Below are 19,739 nucleotides of genomic sequence, written 5' to 3' on the forward strand. Positions count from 1 at the left end.
CTTTCACTCTAATATGCTTGGATGGAGTTTGACCATATTGCATACACCTCTCATATCCTTTCTGATCTCTACAAGTGGCTAGGGGTTGTTTCTGGCTGGGGTACACTGATATTAATACCTCTACTACATTAAGAAATGAAGTGTGGTTATTAGATCTGGTTGGGCTGGAATGACATGACTCCTTTTCCTAATAAGGTTTGGACCAGACCACATCATTCCCATAGAGAGAGAGAAATGAAGAGTGTGTGTGTGTGAGAGAGAGAGAGAGAGAGAGAGAGAGAGCGAGGTAGAGAGTGAGTGAAAGAGAGCAGGCAGGGAGAACAGGCAATGAGAAGGAAGGAGTGTAGGGAAGATGGAGGTAAGGCAGAACGGATCTCCTCTCCTCCGCTGCTATCGATCCCTCTCTCATTAACACAGGGCCCTGGGTCGTCTCCCCAAGGGCATCAGGCGGGTAATTAACACCAAGGTGATTAAGAGGTGTGTGTGCATGTGTGTGGGATGAGAGGAGACAATCAGCCTGCTATAGTTACTTGAGAAGGAGGTGAAAAATCCCCTGCCAGGGTGGTGTTACACACTGTTAAGACTGAGAGTAATGGTGTTACATGGAGAAGCCCCAGACAGACGTTAGCTAGCTAGCTGAAGCTAACACTCAAACACATTATGACCGACGCCATCTCTTATTAACAGGATCTGCTTAAAATAAAGTGTCACATTACCCAACTAGAATCAGCCATTATCTAACATTATCCCATTTCTCCCCTACTGAGCTAAAATGGCTTCCATCTGCTGTTCACTAGGTGGTAGTGGTGTCGTTCAGTCACATCACATCACCACTAAAGCCAGTTGTTTTATCTCCACCAGGGGCTGGGTTATAAACTTCAGATATAGCCTATGGCAGGAGGCAACGCTGCTTGAATATCACCATTTCTGCTTTCTAAAAGCTCATTACGAGTGCTCACAGCGACATCTTGTACCATTCTCTTAGCTACTCATTTTTGTTCATCCCTGTGATTTATTTTTTCTTCAGAAAATACAGACTTCCTTAAAACTAGTCCCTTGGCCGGGATTAGCTATCCCCTCTCTGGGTTTGCATCTATGGCCACACCCACTATTCACAAGCTAACATTAGCATTGGGGACCAAAACACAGTAAAAGTGAATGGATCCTGGCTCTTATCTACGTGCACAGATCAAAGTAAATTCAAGACTCACTTATCACTGACCCAGGTTTCACCCGGTATAAATTCACCCTTTGTTTGTCTCTTGCTTGCTTGGATCACCCCTCATAGAAACATGTCATTAAGAATCACAGATTATTAAACTGATCTCAATGGAATAGTGCTATATTCAGAGGTGCTTAAATCATCCTCAGTAGTGTAAGATCTATGGTCTCCCTGGTAGATACATCACTGATCAACTGTGACACAGGTAGCTGGGGTGAGCTTGCATTAGTTCTGGCCCAAAGGGAACTCGGTATCATACTGAGACAGTCTGACGAGAGACTGAGACTGACAGTATGACAAACAAAGTCTGGATCTAAAGTGCTTTAGAGATTTTTATAGAACTGTTACGTCACTACATAATTTCTACTTAACTTAGACATTGCTGACCTGGGGCATGTTCAGTAGACCCAAACGGGAGAAAACATTTTGAAATGGAGGTATTACCACCTGAACTTGTCCACTAAGAACACACACTTTCCTTTGTTGGTTTCAAAAACTTTCCCGGAGGTTCAGTACCTGCTGAACACAACCTTGGTCTCTAACCCTCACTAAATAATCCTATCTTAATAAACCTGGGTTGTGTTCTGCTATGAAAAACAGCTTCACCTCTGTGACTGTTTGTCTTGTGATTTGTTAGCCTGGTAGAGGCTAGATCAGGCTAGATCAGGCTAGATCTGGATAGAGCAGGCTAGATCTGGATAGAGCAGGCTAGATCAGGCTAGATCTGGATAGAGCAGGCTAGATCAGGCTAGATCTGGATAGATCAGGCTAGATCTGGATAGAGCAGGATAGAGCAGGCTAGAGCAGGCTAGATCAGGCTAGATCTGGATAGAGCAGGCTAGATCAGGCTAGATCTGGATAGATCTGGATAGAGCAGGCTAGATCAGGCTAGATCTGGATAGAGCAGGCTAGATCAGGCTAGATCTGGATAGAGCAGGCTAGATCAGGCTAGATCTGGATAGAGCAGGCTAGATCTGGATAGAGCAGGCTAGATCAGGCTAGATCTGGATAGAGCAGGCTAGATCTGGATAGAGCAGGCTAGATCTGGATAGAGCAGGCTAGATCAGGCTAGATCTGGATAGAGCAGGCTAGATCAGGCTAGATCTGGATAGATCAGGCTAGATCTGGATAGAGCAGGCTAGATCAGGCTAGATCTGGATAGAGCATGCTAGATCTGGATAGAGCAGGCTAGATCTGGATAGAGCAGGCTAGATCAGGCTAGATCTGGATAGAGCAGGCTAGATCAGGCTAGATCTGGATAGATCAGGCTAGATCTGGATAGATCAGGCTAGATCAGGCTAGATCTGGATAGAGCAGGCTAGATCAGGCTAGATCTGGATAGAGCATGCTAGATCTGGATAGAGCAGGCTAGATCAGGCTAGATCTGGATAGAGCAGGCTAGATCAGGCTTTTTGATATTTTTGTTATTTTATTAGGATTGGGATTTTCCACACATTAATGTTTCTTATAAAAATAAGAAGTTATGCAGTCAGTCTCTCCTCAACTCTTAGTCAAGAGAGACTGGCATATATGTAGTATTTGTATCATCCCTCTGATTACAATGAAAAGCAGGACGTGTCGCTCTGTTCTGGGTCAGCCGCAGCTTAACTAGGTCTTTCCTTGCAGCACTTGAGCACACGACTGGACAATCAAGATGAGACAAAACTAGAGCCTACAGAACTTGCTTTTTGGAGTGTGGTGTCAAAACAGCAGAGCATCTCTTTATTACGGACAGACCTCTCTCCATCTTTACAGTCACTGAATCTACATGTTTGGACCATGACAGTTTACAATCTAAGGTATTGCCAAGTAATTTCGTCTCCTCAACTTGTTCAACAGCCACACCATTCATTACCAGTTTCAGCTGAGGTCTAGAACTTAGAATGATTTGTACCAAATAAAATGCTCTTAGTTTTAGAGATGTTCAGGACCAGTTTATTACTGGCCACCCATTCCAAAACAGACTGCAACTCTTTGTTAATGTCACATCCTGGCCAGTATAAGGGTTAATTGTCATTTTAGTTTGGTCAGGACGTGGCAGAGGGTATTTGTTTTATGTGGTTCAGGGTGGTGTGTTAGTTAGGAGGGCGTTTGATTTATTATTTCCGGGTTTTGAGTTATGGTCTATGTTGATGTATTTCTATGTGTAGTCTGGTTGATCTATTTCTATGTTGAGTTAATTGGGGTGGACTTCCAATTGAAGGCAGCTGTGTGGTGTTGCCTTTGATTGGAAGTCCTATATTAGTTGGGTGTGTTTGTCTGTGTATTTGTGGGAGATTGTTTCTTGTTCTGAGTTTAGCCTTGTGCCTTGCCAGACTGTCTGTTGATCGTTCGTTCCCTTTTTGTTATTTTGGTGTTCATTTTGGAGTTAATAAACCTCAAGATGAGCTTACACATACCTGCTGCGTTTGGTCCTCCTTAACCCACGACAACCGTGACAGTTAAGGGTTTCAGTGACTTCATCAGCTGGGGTTACTGATGCATATACGGTTGAATCATCAGCATACATGGACACACATGCTTTGTTTAATGCCAATGGCAGGTCATTGGTAAAAATAGAAAAGAGTAGAGGGCCTAGAGAGCTGCCCTGCGGTACACCACACTTTATATGTTTGACATTAGAGAAGCTTCCATTAAAGAAAACCCTTTGAGTTCAATTTGATAGATAGTTCTGAATCCAGGATATGGCAGAGGTTGAAAAGCCAAAACATATATATTTTTTCAACAAAAGGATATGGACAATAATATCAAAGGCTGCACTGAAATCTAACAGTACAGTGCCCACAATCTTCTTATTATAAATTTCTTTCAACCAATCATCAGTCATTTGTGTCAGTGCAGTACATGTTGAGTGCCCTTCTCTATAAGCATGCTGAAAGTCTGTTGATAATTTGTTTACAGAGAAATAGCATTGTATTTGGTCAAACACCATTTTTTCCAACAGTTTGCTAAGAGCTGGCAGCAAGCGTATAGATCTACTGTTAGAACCAGTAAAGGCCGCTTTACCACTCTTGGGTAGCGGAATTACTTTGTTCTTCCCTCCAGGACTGAGGACAAAGAATTTCCTCTAGGGCTCAGATTAAAGATATGACAGATAGGAGTGGCTATAGAGTCAGCTACCATCCTCAGTAGCTTTCCATCTAAGTTGTCAATGCCAGGAGGTTTGTCATTATTGATCGATAACAATAATTTTTCCAACTCTCCCAAACTAACTTTACAAAATTCAAATTTGCAACGCTTTTCTTTCATTCTTTTTTTTTTATTGTCAATGGTGTGCGTACTGGGAGCGGAGTCAGGTGCAAGAGAGCAGAGAGTTGTGAACAGGCAAACACTTTATTGAGGCAGGAGAAACCAACAGACGGACGCCACTGCGTCGAAACCTCCAGCCAATATGCAAAAGTGCAAAAAGCGCAAACAGTCACAATAATTATATTCAAACAAATAAACATACCTCGTGAATAAAACACGGAACAAACGAACACCAGTCTATCGCATCAAAATTGACACGTAACACAAAACTATTTCACACAAAGACAATAGGGGGAACAGAGGAATAAATACATGTAATGTGATTGGGGAATGAAATCCAGGTGTGCAGGGAACAAGACAAAACAAATGGATAAATGAAAAATGGAGCGGCGATGGCTAGAAAGTTGGTGACGTCGACCGCCGAACGTCGCCTGAACAAGGAGAGGAGCCGACTTCGCCGGAAGTTGTGACATTTATGCATGAATACAATGGCTCACTGTTTGTTGTTGGCATTTCCTGCCTAAGTTTGCCCACTTTGCCAATGACGTAATCATTAAAATAATTGGCAACATCAAATGGTTTTGTGATGAATAAGCCATCTGATTCGAATTTGTCTTTCTGCCCATAATTTCATTTAAAGTAAATTTATAGTAAGTCAGCCAGTCAGATGTGCAGCCAGACTGATTAGCCACTCTTTTTGCCCCATCTCTTCCAACCATACAGTTTTTCAATTCCTCATCAATTCATTTAGCCTTAACAGTTCTAACAGTCAGTTTCTTAATAACAGGTGCATGTTTATCAAAAATTGGAAGAAGCAATTTCATAAATCCATGAAGTGCAGCGTCTGGATGCTCCTTAATAATCGCATCAGACCAACAAATATTTTTAACATCATCCACATAAGAGTCACAGCAAAATATTTTGTATGATTCTCTTATATGCTATTTTAGGCCGAGCTTTTGGAACTTTGGCTTTCCTGGATATAGCCACTATATTGTGATCACTGCATCCAATGGGTACGGATACAGCTTTAGAACAAAGTTCTACAGTATTAGTAAAAATGTGATCGATACATGTGGATGATCTTGTTCCTGTAGTGTTTGTAAACACCGTGTTAGGTTGATTAATAACCTGAACCAGATTACAGCACTGGTTACGGTGAGAAGCTTCCTCTTGAGCAGACAGCTTGATGAAAACCAGTCAGTATTCAGGTCCCCAAGAAAGTAGACCTCTCTGTTTACATCACATACACTATCATGCATTTCACACATATTATTTAGATACTGACTGTTAGCACTTGGTAGCCTATAGCAACACCCCAAAAGAAAAGGTTTTAGATGTGCCAAGTGAACCTGCAACCACAACACTTCAATAACATTTGTCATAAGGTTTTCTCTAATCAGTACAGAGATATGGCTCTGAATATATACAGCAACACCTCCCCCATAAGCATTTATGTCTCTTCTATAGATGTTATATCCTTGTATTGCTACTACTGTATCATCAAATGAGTTATGTAAGTGAGTATCAGAAATGGCTAATATTTTAATGTTATCTGATGTTAGCAAGTTATTGATTTCATGTACCCATATATTAATATGGGCTATTTTCAGAGATATCAGAGATAGACATAATACTGAAAAGAGCAAACAAAGCAAGAGAAAAATATATACATTCAGCAGTCCATTAATCAATTGGTGTGTGTGTGCGTGCGCGTGTGCGTGCGCATGCTGCGGTGTTGAAGCTACGAACCCATAGGCTTGGCTCTCTCATCCCTTCCAGGCTTCTGGAAAGGTGAACAATGAGCCTGTCATAGCAGATGTAAGCGATGTCCCCACGCGCTCTGGCAGCTTTCATGGCTGGGATCATTTCTTTCCTCTTCTGGCGCACAGCTTCAGGATAGACCTCATTGAGGAAGATATATGTCCCTCTCAAGTTCTTGGCTCTTTCCAGAACAGCTACCTTGTCCTTGAACCTCAGGAACTTGACCACTATCGGGCCTGTCAACTGGGCCGGTGGTAGGTTTTCCAGTCCTGTGGGCATGCTCCACCTCAAACTTCCTGTGGTCCATCTTCAATTTCTCAGAGATCATTTCCCTCACTTTGTCCTCAGACTCTGTCCAGGTCTCATGTGGAGATTCTGCAATTCAATCCACAACCATGTTGTTCTGCCTTGATTGTCCCTCCAGAAAGTCTGATTTATCCGTCATTGATATCATGGATTCACATAAGAACTGATGTCCTCTCTCAACGACTTACAGATTGCTGTCATCTTGCGATTTTCCTGTTTCAACTCATCGAGCTGACCCTGGGAAAACTGCAAATTGTTCTTCAGGCCCTGGACGTCTCTGGTCAGGTCGTCCATTATTTTACTTGTTGAATACACCAGTATTTGGACAAAACACTTGAAGCTATTTTCTTGTTGTTGTAACAACTGCTTATACTCTTGTTGTTCGTTTAAAAGGTCCTTCATGTGTGATAGAGAGACACCACTGTCCTCAACGGTACTCCTACCAGCTTTGGTCTTTGTCATGGTGGATAGCAGCGTAGGTTACACTGTTACTCCTCACAGTTCCGGACAGGGCAGGTCACAGGGAAGATTGAAAACAACAAACAGCAGGGATCTAGACAGCCATAAACACGGAACAATCTGCGGTCCCAGCCACAATGGTTAACCATGTCGCGGGCTGTGTTCAAGCCCTCAAGAAAACCCAGCTAAGCTAGCTGCCATGCCAAATTGCGCCTCAGACCCATCCTTGGTCGGCAGGATCACTGGACAGAGACTAGCAGTCCCAGCAACTGATGCCAACTGTGTCGCGGGTTCTAAAAGTTAGCTAGCTACTAAGAACTTTCCAATACACTTTCAAAACAACAAACTTTTCAAAACAACAAACTGAACTCTCCCTCATTCCATGTTCAACAGGAAGAGATATGTAGTGTTGTAACGGCCGTCTGAAAGAGTAGACCAAGGCGCAGCGTGGATAGTGCTCATCATGTATTTATTTCTAGTGAACACTTAAACAAAATAACAAAAACGACAGCCAAACAGTTCTGTCAGGTAATACTCACGAAACAGAAAATAACCACCTACAAAACACTGGAAAAAACACCCCTACTAAATAGGACCTTCAATTAGAGGCAACGAGGAACAGCTGCCTCCAATTGAAGGTCAACCCAAGAAACTTAAACATAGAAATAGACACACTAGAATAAACATAGAAATATACTAACATAGAACATAAACCAAAACCCCGAAACACATAAAACAAACACCCCCTGCCACGCCCTGACCAAACTACAATAACAAATAACCCCCTTTACTGGTCAGGACGTGACAGTACCCCCCCCCCCCCCCCCCCCCCCCCCCCCCCCCAAAGGTGCAGACACCGTCTGCACCTCAAACAAAAAACACAAAATTAACCCCAAGTAAAGGGAGGGAAGGGAGGGTGGCCACCGTCAACGACGGTTCTTGTGCTACACCCCCCCTTCCCAATCCTCCCCCCTATGGAGGTGGCTCAGGAGCAGGACACAGACCCTGCTCCACCACTGGCTCACCCCACTTTGGTGGTGCCTCTAGAGCGGGGTCCCTCGCCGCCGACGCCGGAAAGGCGGGCGACTCTGGCAGCGCCGAACTGGCGGGCGGCTCTGGCAGCGCCGGACTGGCGGGCGGCTCTGGCAGCGCCGGACAGGCGGGCGGCTCTGGCAGCGCCGGACAGGCGGGCGGCTCTGGCAGCTCCGGACAGGGGGGCGGCTCTGGCAGCTCCGGACAGGCGGGCGGCTCTGGCAGCTCCGGACAGGCGGGCGGCTCTGGCGCAGGACACACCAGGCTGGGGAGACATGCAGGAGGCCTGGCTCTGGGAGCAGGCACGGGACTCACCAGGCTGGGGAGACTTGCAGGAGACCTGGCTCTAGGAGCAGGCACAGGACTCACCCGGCTGGAGAGACATGCAGGAGGCCTGGCTCTGGGAGCAGGCACCGGATACACTGGGCCATGGAGGCGCACTGGCGGTCTCGAGCGCAGGACTGGCACCACCTGTACTGGCTGGGTGCCCGCTTCCCCCCGGCAAATGCAGGACGCTGGCACCGAGCACACTGGCCTGTGGATGCTCGGCCTCGACACCGTGCGCATCACCCCATAGCACGGGGCCTGACCAGTCAAATGCTCCCCACGGTAAGCACGCGGAGTTGGCTCAGGCCGCACTGGGTTCTCCAGGCGAACTGGGGAAACTGTGCGTGGAGCGGGCGCAGGACTCACCGGGCTGTGGAGGCGCACTGGAGGTCTGGAGCACCAAGCTGGCACAAGACGTGCAGGGCTGGGGAGGCGCACAGGAGGCCTGGAGCACGCACCTCAGGACGAGTATGGAGAGCTGACTCAGGTGACAGCAATTCGAGGACACGCTCCGTAGGGCGAATGTCGTGCCTCATTCACCAACACAGCAGCTCTCTCATAGCTCTCTCCTCCAATCTCCCCATCAACTCCTTCACTGTCTCTGCTTCGCTTCCTTCGCTCACCTCCAATTTCACCCCGACTGGCTCTGGTTCCATCCTCGGCTCCGCCGACCGTCCCGTGTGCCCCCCCAAAAAAAAAATCTTGGGGCTGCCTCTCCTCCTCTTGCCGTGCCAGCCGATCCTCCCAGAAACGCCGTTCTGCCTTCGCTGCCTCTATCTCCTCCGGTGGGCGGCGGGATTCTCCAGCCTGTCTCCAGGGTCCCTTTCCGTCCAGTATCTCTTCCCAAGTCCAGGAGTCCTGAACCCTCTGCTCCTCCATACCACACTGCTTGGTCCGTTGTAGGTGGGTGGTTCTGTAACGGCCGTCTGAAAGAGTAGACCAAGGAGCAACGTGGATAGTGCTCATCATGTGTTTATTTCTAGTGAACACTTAAACAAAATAACAAAAACGACAGCCAAACAGTTCTGTCAGGTAATACTCACGAAACAGAAAATAACCACCTACAAAACACTGGAAAAAACACCCCTACTAAATCGGACCTTCAATTAGAGGCAACGAGGAACAGCTGCCTCCAATTGAAGGTCATCCCAAGAAACTTAAACATAGAAATAGACACACTAGAATAAACATAGAAATATACTAACATAGAACATAAACCAAAAACCCCGAAACACATAAAACAAACACCCCCTGCCACGCCCTGACCAAACTACAATAACAAAAAAAAAACTTTACTGGTCAGGACGTGACAAGTGTGTCTCCTATTGCTAGATCAGGCTAGAGTAGGCCAGAACAAGCTAGATCAGGCCAGTAGAGCCTCCTCCCCCAGGGGACCAGACCAGACAGAGCTGTGTGCTGGCTGCTGTGACATTGACTCTGTAAGGTTACGTCTCACTAATGGGATAGTGTTTTCTGAGCATATTTACTACATTATCTCTTTATGCAGTCCCATTCAGCAGACAGAGAGGGATCTACTGCTGTGTGTCCTGGGTGGCTTCCAACTACACAGTCACAACAACAGAGTAAGGTTATGCCACTGACAACTTTCCCAATTCCCTCCTCAGGCTCCTCTTGAGGATTCTGATACAATGTAGGACTTAGGCTTTGGTCATGCACGACATGTCTAGCTTTCACTTCTCTTTTTTTGGTAGCAGGCCTGCCCATGCGAAAGGCAGAACAACTCGCAAATTATGCTTCTACTGAGGATTCTGATACGGTAGAGGCTGTGGCACAACATGGATGCCGGGACCAATAGGTTTTGCTGCTTGGTAAAAGGCAAGGCCAAAACACCCGCTGTTCTTTCAGTGGGATGCAATGTTCAGAATGTTTGCCTAAAGAATGTATAATTTGGTGCCTCTAGGTCAATTCAGATGGCTGATTGAGGACCTTTTTACAGAACTTTTTTTTTTTTTCTGATTGTGTTATTTATCTTTGTTTTTCTTTTCATAGTGTATTTGATGTGTATATTTTTGTCACTACAGTGTTCATCTGTATTTAAAAAAAAGTTTAACCTTTATTTAACTAGGCAAGTCAGTGACGGCCTACACCGGCCAAACCCGGATGACGCTGGGCCAATTGTGCGCCGCCCTATGCGACTCCCAATCACAGCCGGTTGTGATACAGCCTGGATTTGAACCAGGGTGTTTGTAGTGACGCCTCTAGCACTGAGATGCATTGCCTTAGACCACTGTGCCACTTTGGAGCCCAAAAGCTCTCTGTAACAGCTCTCTGTAAAAGAGACCTTGGACTCAGCATGACTCCCTGTCAAAATAACGGTTCCATACGAAGAGAATGTAGAGCAGAAACAGTTCCTAATACTGTTCCTATGTGTGTTTCAGGTGGGGAACCTGGGTCTGCTCTTCATGCTCCTGTTCTTCATCTATGCAGCACTGGGGGTTGAGCTGTTTGGAGAACTGGGTGAGTTGGTAGTGATGGGCTGGAACAAAACCCTGCATACCCAATGACGCGCCACATTCAGAGTTGTACATATCCAATCCTGTTAGATTACAGAGCCAAGACAGAGTCATGTCTGCTGGAGGTTATCTCTCATCCCATCAGTCTTGAGCAAAGGCTTAGAGCCAAATGCAACTGTAGTAAGGAGAGAGATGTGTAAACAATCAGCCAAGACAGCTTTAAGACCAGGAGCAAACAACCACGTCTGCTGTTGTTGGTTGCTGGTTTCTAAGAGGACTGAACAGATAAATGTTCTCTATATAAACTGGTTTCTCTTCGTGCATCTTTATCTATCCCTTTGTCTTTCCCCCTGCTCCCCCCCTCTCTGTATCTATCTTTCTCTATTTGTTTCTCTCTCCCCTTATCTCTCACTCTCTCTTACCTCCCCATCCCTCCCTCCCCCATGTCTCCCTCCCCCCATTCCTCCCTCCCTCCCTACTCTCCTCTCCCAGTGTGTAACGAGGACTACCCATGTGAGGGGATGAGCCGCCATGCTACCTTTGAGAACTTTGGCATGGCCTTCCTCACTCTGTTCCAGGTCTCCACTGGGGACAACTGGAATGGGATCATGAAGGTATGGATGGTCTTCTTCATGGTGTTCTATGGAGTGTTTATTACAATAAATTAGATAGTTAATATCTAATACTTTAATCCATAATTACTTGGATTACCATGTTTCAATGTGTTGCTATTTGGGTTCTATTATTCCGTAATCATTTTGATGTCTGTGGTTGGTATTTGGTGCCTGGCTTCTTAGCTGCAGAGACATTTCAGAGTAATTACAAGCCCTGTGGCCCGAGGGGCAGGCCCCAAGCCTATGTCCTGCTGCCTAAGAAGACCATTGCTTTTACAGGAAAACTTACCCAACTTTCCCTCAGGTTATCCTAATCTTGAGGGAGGGGGGAACACAAAACTGTCCTTAGATCAGCATCAAGGGGAAACTTCCCCCTACTCCCTACCTGGAGAGGAAGGAGAGTAAAAGAGTGATGGAACCGTCAGCACCCGGGACCTCCTGCTCCCTTTCTTTTAATCTCCTCCTCTTCCAATCCTCCTCTCCTTGAGCGCTACCATAACCAGACCTGTCACAGCTCTGTATATTCTCTGTAAAGATGGCCTTTTAAATAGGGGAATGTGTCCCACTCCCATTTCACAGTTGTCGCCCCCCCACCTGTAATCACCTCTCTTAGATTACTACTGATGAGACCTTGTCAGCTTTCACTGCCTTTTACCTGGCGATGTGTTGGATGCAAACTGTCTGGAACGAGGGAGGGGGAAGAGTGAAAGAGAGTGAATCACCACTGTACTGACTAGAGAGAGGGGAGGGAGGGATAGAGGGAGGAAAAAGAGTGGAGGGGGAAGAAGGAAACACTTGAGACTACACAGTGAAAAGGTCAAAACAAATGAGAGAGAAGAGACTAGAATTAACTCATGTCTGGATGTCTTACAGTTATTGTGTGACAGGTCAATCTGCTCACGAAAGTCTTACATTGATATCTTTGTTTCAAGTTGGAATGCTTAACTCTTGTTCATGAATTTGTTCAATAAAACTTGTTGTTTCTGTATAGTCCCGTATAGTCCTGTGTAGCTCAGTTGGTTGTGGGTTCGATTCCCACGGGCGACCAGTATGAAAAAAATATTAAAATCTATGCACTCACTACTGTAAGTCGCTCTGGATAAGAGCTTCTGCTAAATTACGTAAATGTAATAATGTCTTAGCAGGACTTCATGGCTTGACCTAACAGACAGCTCCTATTTCTCCTCTCTCCCACCTTCCCTCCCCCCTCCCTAGGACACGTTGAGGGAGTGCCCTCCGGACTACGGGCCTGACTACTCCTGCAACCCCAGCCTGCAGTTCATCTCTCCCATGTACTTTGTGTCCTTTGTGTTGACGGCCCAGTTCGTCCTGATCAACGTGGTGGTGGCGGTGTTGATGAAGCACCTGGACGACTCCAACAAGGAGGCCAAGGAGGAGGCGGAGATGGACGCTGAGATTGAGCTGGAGCTGGCCACGGGGGCCCTATGCTGCATGGGGCCGGAGGGAGTCTGTTCAGGAGGGAAAAAAGGTGGAGGAGCAGGGGGAGGTGGAGGATCAGGGGAAGGTGGGGGAGTTGGAGGAGGAGTGGAGAGAGGGATGGGAGTCCCAGGCAGTTCCTCCGGGGGGAATATGCATCATCACGTGGCAACGACGCATCCAGGAACACTGCAAGATCCGAACAATCGTGATCCCTACTCTCCTGCACAGGTGGGATGGATGGATGAATACATTTCTGTCCGTATGGGTCTGTCTGTTTCTGTCTATTTGTCTTTCTTTTTGATATTATAGGAATTACACATATAAACAGTCTGATACACTCGTGTGTAGTACATAGACGTAAGGTTGAGGTCATTATGACAGGGAGAGAGAGAACAAGAACAAGAAAAGACAGAGGAGACAGAAAGATAATCAGAGACATTTAGTCTCTTTCCCGTTCTGACATCCTCAGTGTTTTAGAGTGACAGCCCATCAGTCCTGTTTAACTCAGTTTGTCTGCTTGTTCACTCAACCTTTCATTATGTAATACAAAGGAACAGCCAGGGAAGGTACGGAGAGACAGAGAGAGAGAGAGAGAGAGAGAGAGAGAGAGAGAGAGAGAGAGAGATGGGAGAGAGAGACAGGGGAGGAGAGAGAGAGAGAGAGAGAGATGGGAGAGAGAGACAGGGGGAGGAGAGAGAGAGAGAGAGATAGAGAGAGATGTTTAATCTTGTCAGTATTCAAATAACAGACATCATCTCTGAACAGGTCATAATGTAGATTCAGTACAATGTCACCGTGACCCAGAGTGTGTCTCAAATGGCACCCTATTCCCAATATAGTGCACTACTTTTAACCAGAGAATTTGGGTGCCATTTGGGACGTACCCTAGAACGTGGCCGTGGCCCAGACTACTGCAGAAAAACACAGCTACTCTCATTCAGGGTTCTGTTATTGGTTTCTACAGATGAAAACATCTCGAAGGGGTTTGGATATTATTCTCGGGACCCCTGAAATAGATGCTGATGAAAGAACAATGTGATTTTAGGGAGTTGAAGGGAGAGGGACATTGAAATACATTTTCATCGAGCTGCACCTTTCACAGTGAATTTGCCTGGCGCTCTCCATCGCCATGGCAACCCTTGTTGTCAGTCTTCTGCGGCGAGGTAGACGAGCAAACACACACTGCACCGTGCATTTAATCACCTTTTCAATTCAAACTCAGGACCTCCGATATTAACCCGTCAGTGTGCACACACACACAAACACAAAGCCCTGAAAGACATAAACACAAACAAGCACACACACGCACACACACACACATTGAGATTACTAAAAACCTAATCATAATGTAATGGCAAACACAAGCAAACACACACACGGATGACTCACCGGCTGCCTGCTACGATCTGTTCTACCTTTACAGAACTAAACTTGGCTTTACTGAGGAGCCATTTTTAGCTTTGTGTTGGCTGACAGAATAACTTAATAAGTGAGGGAGGGAGGGAGGGAGCTTCTTTGGTCTGCTCTCCTCTCCTTTCTCCTGGGTGATATAACCAGGGGCCTGGAGGCCAGCTCAATTTATTCATTCACAACAGCTACAAGTGTGTGTGTGTGTGTGCGTGCGTGTGCGTGCGTGTGCGTGCGTGTGCGTGCGTGTGCGTGCGTGTGCGTGCGTGTGCGTGCGTGTGCGTGTGTGTGTGTGTGTGTGTGTGTGTGTGTGTGTATTGGGTCTGTGTGTGTGCGTGGCGTGTGTGGAGGCAGGAATTATTGAGAAAACACACAGATGAAAATAGAAACTGATCTGGAGGAGAGTGAGCGACATGAGGGGGAGGGAAAGGTGGAGAGAGAGAGAGAAGTAAAGAGAACATGTGTGTAAAGAGGAGAGGTGATGCTAAGTGATTGGAGGGGAGCTGAAGGAAATGGCCATGATGAGAAATCAATGTTTACACCTTTAAGGCAATACAATTCACAGCATCACTACGGCAGGTGTTTCCTTTACTGTGACACTTGTAGTGGGATTCCAGACCTGGCAGAATGTGTTATATACAGACCCGTTCCTGTTTTATATACAGTATTCTAGTTATTCTAGACCCTGTGGATTCCACTGAAGATACGGAGAGACTGCAAGAGAGAGAGAGAGAGAGAGAGAGAGAGAGAGAGAGAGAGAGTTTTGAGTTTTTATAAAACCTTTATTTTATACTCAAGTATTAACATAAATAATGACACACTGCCTTTTCAGAAATGAAACACCAAATGTAATTCCTAAAATAAAAGAAAAAAATACAAAACACTAAAATAACAACAAAAAAAATTCCCCTCCTCTACAAAACAAAGCGCTCTTTCGTATGCCCACTTCTCCTCAAACAATGGGAGATCTTTTACAGCTGAGAAGAACTCAAAATCTACTTTTATTCTTAATTTTCACTAATCCTTTAAAAACACATCTTACATCCTGCCCATATCCCGTTTCTATCTTATGTTTCCTACTCAAAAAAATGGACATCTTAGCTTGTCCCAAAATAAAATTTAACAGTTGACATTTTCTTTTCTGTTGCTTTCTATATTGAAACCCCAAAATAAAAACAGTGTTGTTGAAAATCTCCCCTACAGCTTTAAACAAAGACTCCAGCATTTCCAAGAGAGGTTTAATCCTCTCACACTCCACAAAACAGTGAAAAATGGTTTCTCTTATATTACAAAAAGGACATCCATCTCCAACATCTGAGTTAATAACAGATACAAAAGCATTAACTGCAATGATGCCATGCAAAACCCTCCAATGCATATCACCAGTACCCTTTTGTAACGGTGGCTTGTACAGTGCTCTCCATGCTGGCTTTACCTTGTCATCAATGCCCAATTTTACCCTCCATGGAGTGTCTTTTCTATTTTTCAATTTATCTTTATTCAACACCTTGACACACCCCCTATATAATTCTTTCCCATTCACCTCATCCAAACCCACCTCTTCCAACCCTCTCAAATCCAGTAATATCGCCTTTCTTTCTGACTCTGGGATATTTGGTGTAATCCCTAGTCTTGGAAATGAGACGTCTTCATCTTGTACCTTCTTGTGGCTATGAAGCATACCCCACTCTTCTGCTGACAGAGCCTTCCTGCAGCTTCCCAGCATTTGTCCTACAATCCTTTCCGACCTCACCCCCAAATGTTCAGCCACCCGTCTACCATCCATTAAGGCGGGCCCAGCCACGGCCATTAACTGTTTTAAGGTGATGATTTTGCCCTTCACCAGAATCTTGGAAAAATGTGGAACAGCTGCAGTTGTGCAATCCAGTCTTGCCCCATACACCAGAGGTTCCTCCAACAGCCAATGCACTGACTCCGCTGAAGTTCGTCTGGACACCTTCATTATGCTCCACACCCTAAGAAGGCCTCTGTAAAACAGAGGTATTCCCTCCCTAGAAATCTGGCTACTATCAACCAAAAATAAAGCTTTCTTTAAACCTAATCCTCCAACCTGCTGTAATACAAGACCTGCCACCCCTCTCCAAACCACATTTTCCGGTTCATAAAGCAACCTTTGAATAAACTGCAACCTGAAAGCAGCAGCCCTACTAGCAAGATGTACAAGACCTTGTCCCCCCTCCTCTTTTGACAAATACAAAACACTTTGTGGAACCCAGTGATCTTTATCCCAAAAGAAATCCACAATTATTACCTGTATCTTAGCCAGAAGGCCAGATGGTGGTTCTAAAACTGACAACCGATGCCATAGTGCAGAGGCAATCACATTGTTAACTATAATAGTGCGCCCTCTATATGACATACGAGATAGCAACCAACGCCATCTCCTCATCCTCCCTTCCACCATTTCAACCACCCCAATCCAATTTTTTTCCATAGTCCCCTCATCTCCTAGGTACACTCCAAGATACTTAAAACCTCCCTTACACCATTCCAGCCCCCCTGGCAAAGCCATGATCCCTCCAGCCCATTCTCCAATCTGTAAAGCACAACTCTTTTCCCAATTTACCTTTGCAAAGGATATTCCCCTAAAACGATCAACCATTAGACTCAAACTATCCACCTCCGCTTGATTTTTCACTAAAACAACTACATCATCAGCATAGGCTGAGAGACGAATAGGAGGAATATCCCTTGAAAGGTACACCCCTTCAATGCGACTTCTTATGCTATTTAGTAGTGGCTCTATAGCAATGGCATATAACATTCCCGACAAAGAACATCCCTGCCTAATACCTCTACACACTTTAAAAGGAGCACTCAAACCACCGTTAACTTTCAATACACTTTCAATGTCACCATATATCACCTCTATCATGGCAATAAAACCAGAGCTGAACCCAAACGCCTCCAAAGTGTGCCATAAATATTGATGTTCAACTCGGTCAAATGCCTTTTCCTGATCAATTGAAATTAGACCAGCATCCAACCCAATAGCCCTAGAGACGTCCAAAAAATCACGAATCAGAGAAATGTTATCCCCTATCTGCCTGCCAGGAACACAGTAGGACTGGTCCGTATGTATGATTTGCCCCATCACCTCCCTCAACCTGTTGGACAAAGCTTTTGACAGGATCTTATAATCAGTGCACAATAAAGCCACCGGCCTCCAGTTCTTCACCTCCCTAGGGTCACCCTTTTTGGGCAATAGGGTGAGGACAGCCCTTCTGCAGCTTATTGGTAGTAACCCTCCGGTTAAACTATCATTAACTACTGCTAGCCAATCCTCTCCCAACATAGCCCAAAAAGACTTAAAAAAGTCAACGGGAAGCCCATCAATGCCTGGTGCCCTTCCATTTTCCATGCCTTTTAATGCAGTGTATAACTCCTGCAAAGACAATGGTTGCTCAAGCTCAACCTGAGCTTCTGCAGCCACCTGTGGGAGCCCATCAAGGAACTGTTGTGTCACTGTTTTATCCTCTTTGTACTCACACTTGTAGAGCTCAGCATAGAACTCTACTGCCCTCTTTCTAATTCCACTAGGTCTAGTGAGCTCTTGTCCAACAGCTGATTTGAGACAATGAATAATTTTTTTTGTCCATTCTTTTTCTCTAAACCAAAGAAAAATTTGGATGAGGCATCCATTTCAGAGATTCCCTGAAACTTACTTCTCACCAATGCCCCCTGTGCTCTGATACCCAGCAGGTCTGCCAATGCAGCTTTTTTCCTCTTGAGGGCCTGAGTGTGGCCTCGATCTCCTGTGGTCTCAACCAACGTCATGAGTTCCACTATTTCAGTCTCTAGGGCTTTCATTGATCTGGTGATATCCTTGGTGACATTCCTCGTGTATTGCTTACAGAATTGTTGAATCTGGATTTTCCCTATATCCCACCACTGTTGAAGGGATACAAAACTGGCCTTTTGAGACCTCCACCTCTCCCAGAAAAAACTAAAACATTTCCTGAAGTGAGCATCACTCAATAAAGTTATGTATAAATGCCAGTATGCGCTTTTAGGTTTTACATCGTTAATGAACACCACCTCTGTTATTAAACAATGATCAGAAAATCCCACTGGGGTTATCACACTTGATTTACAGACCTGAGATTGATGCTCAAAACAATAAAACCTATCTAACCTGGCCATAGAGATGGTGTTCTCTCTCACATGCACCCAGGTATACTGCCTTGTGCCTCCATGTTGACTCCGCCAAATGTCACACAGTTCATTTGTTACAATGAGACGTTTTAAAAAAGTCCTTGAGGCTATATGAGGTTCTTTGTGGTTTCTATCTAAATCACTGACTGTGCAGTTAAAATCCCCAGCAATAAATAAATAATCTTCATTGTTACATTTCTCAATGGTATTTGATAATGTCTCTAAAAAGCATACCCTCTCAACTGCCACCACTGGGGCATATACATTTATCAGACACATAGTGATGTTTTCATACCTTACTCTAACTTTTAATAACCTCCCCTCAACTACCTCTTCAACCTCATATGACAAAGGCAAAAACCCTTTTGAGAACAATATGGCCACACCCCCACTTTTACACACCACTGTCCCCCCCACTCCTGTTTCCACATAACTTCATTTTCCAAATTACTATGCGTTTCTTGTAGAAAAATTATGTCACTTCCCTTTCCCCTAATTAACTCATACTGTCACGCCCTGACCAGGTGAACTCTTCTATTTTGGTCAGGGTGTGGCATTTCTATAGTTTATTTTCTATGTTTTGGGTATAGCCTTGCTTTGGGGCGTATTTCTATGTTGGGTTCTGTCGATTCCCAATCAGAGACAGCTGTCGCTAATTGCCTCTGATTGGGGAATCATATTTAAGTTCCTTTTCCCCCCACGATGTTTGTGGGTTGTTGTCTCTTTTTTGTTGGAGCAGTAACGATACGTTTATTCTCTGTTTTGACCGTGTTATTTCAGTCTGTAATAAATAACATGTGTTCGCTCCCAGCTGCGCCTTGGTCCACTTCTTCCTTCCTGCACGACGATCGTTACAGAACAACCCACCAAACCAGGACCAAGCAGCAGAGGAACGAGGAGTTGAGGAAACTCGAGAGGCCTCCCCAAGAATTTTTTTGGGGGGGGCACAAGGGGAGTTTTGCGGGGCAAGTTTGGAGCCCCAGGCCAAATCCCCGGACTGTTTCTCGGAGGCCAGTTAATGGACAGGGCTTATGCTTCGGGGTAATGGGTGTTATGGCGAGGCCAAGTGTTTTTAGGCCAGTACGCGCTATACCAGCGCCCCGCAGTTACCAGGGGGTAGTAGGCATTCAGCCAGAAAGGGCGATGCCAGGGTTAAGCTCGAGACCGCCAGTAAGCCTCCATGGTCCTATATATCCGGTACCAGCACCACGCACCAGGCTTCAAGTGCGTGAACCCAGCCTCGCCAGTCAACAGTCGTCGGAGCTGCCC

The 19,739-nt window shown here is 45.4% G+C and overlaps 1 protein-coding gene across 1 annotated transcript in view; it reads left to right on the top strand.

Moving 5' to 3' along the window:
- The window catches only part of LOC115170710 (voltage-dependent T-type calcium channel subunit alpha-1I-like), a 207,080-nt gene that overhangs the window by 168,612 nt on the left and 18,729 nt on the right, over nt 1-19,739 (top strand). Inside the window, 3 exon segments of the mRNA XM_029726944.1 lie at nt 10,759-10,837; nt 11,326-11,447; nt 12,663-13,115. Of these exon segments, the coding sequence (XP_029582804.1) occupies nt 10,759-10,837; nt 11,326-11,447; nt 12,663-13,115 (654 nt within the window).

This window comes from Salmo trutta, chromosome 32 (assembly GCF_901001165.1).
Source record: "Salmo trutta chromosome 32, fSalTru1.1, whole genome shotgun sequence".
Lineage (NCBI taxonomy): Eukaryota > Metazoa > Chordata > Actinopteri > Salmoniformes > Salmonidae > Salmo > Salmo trutta.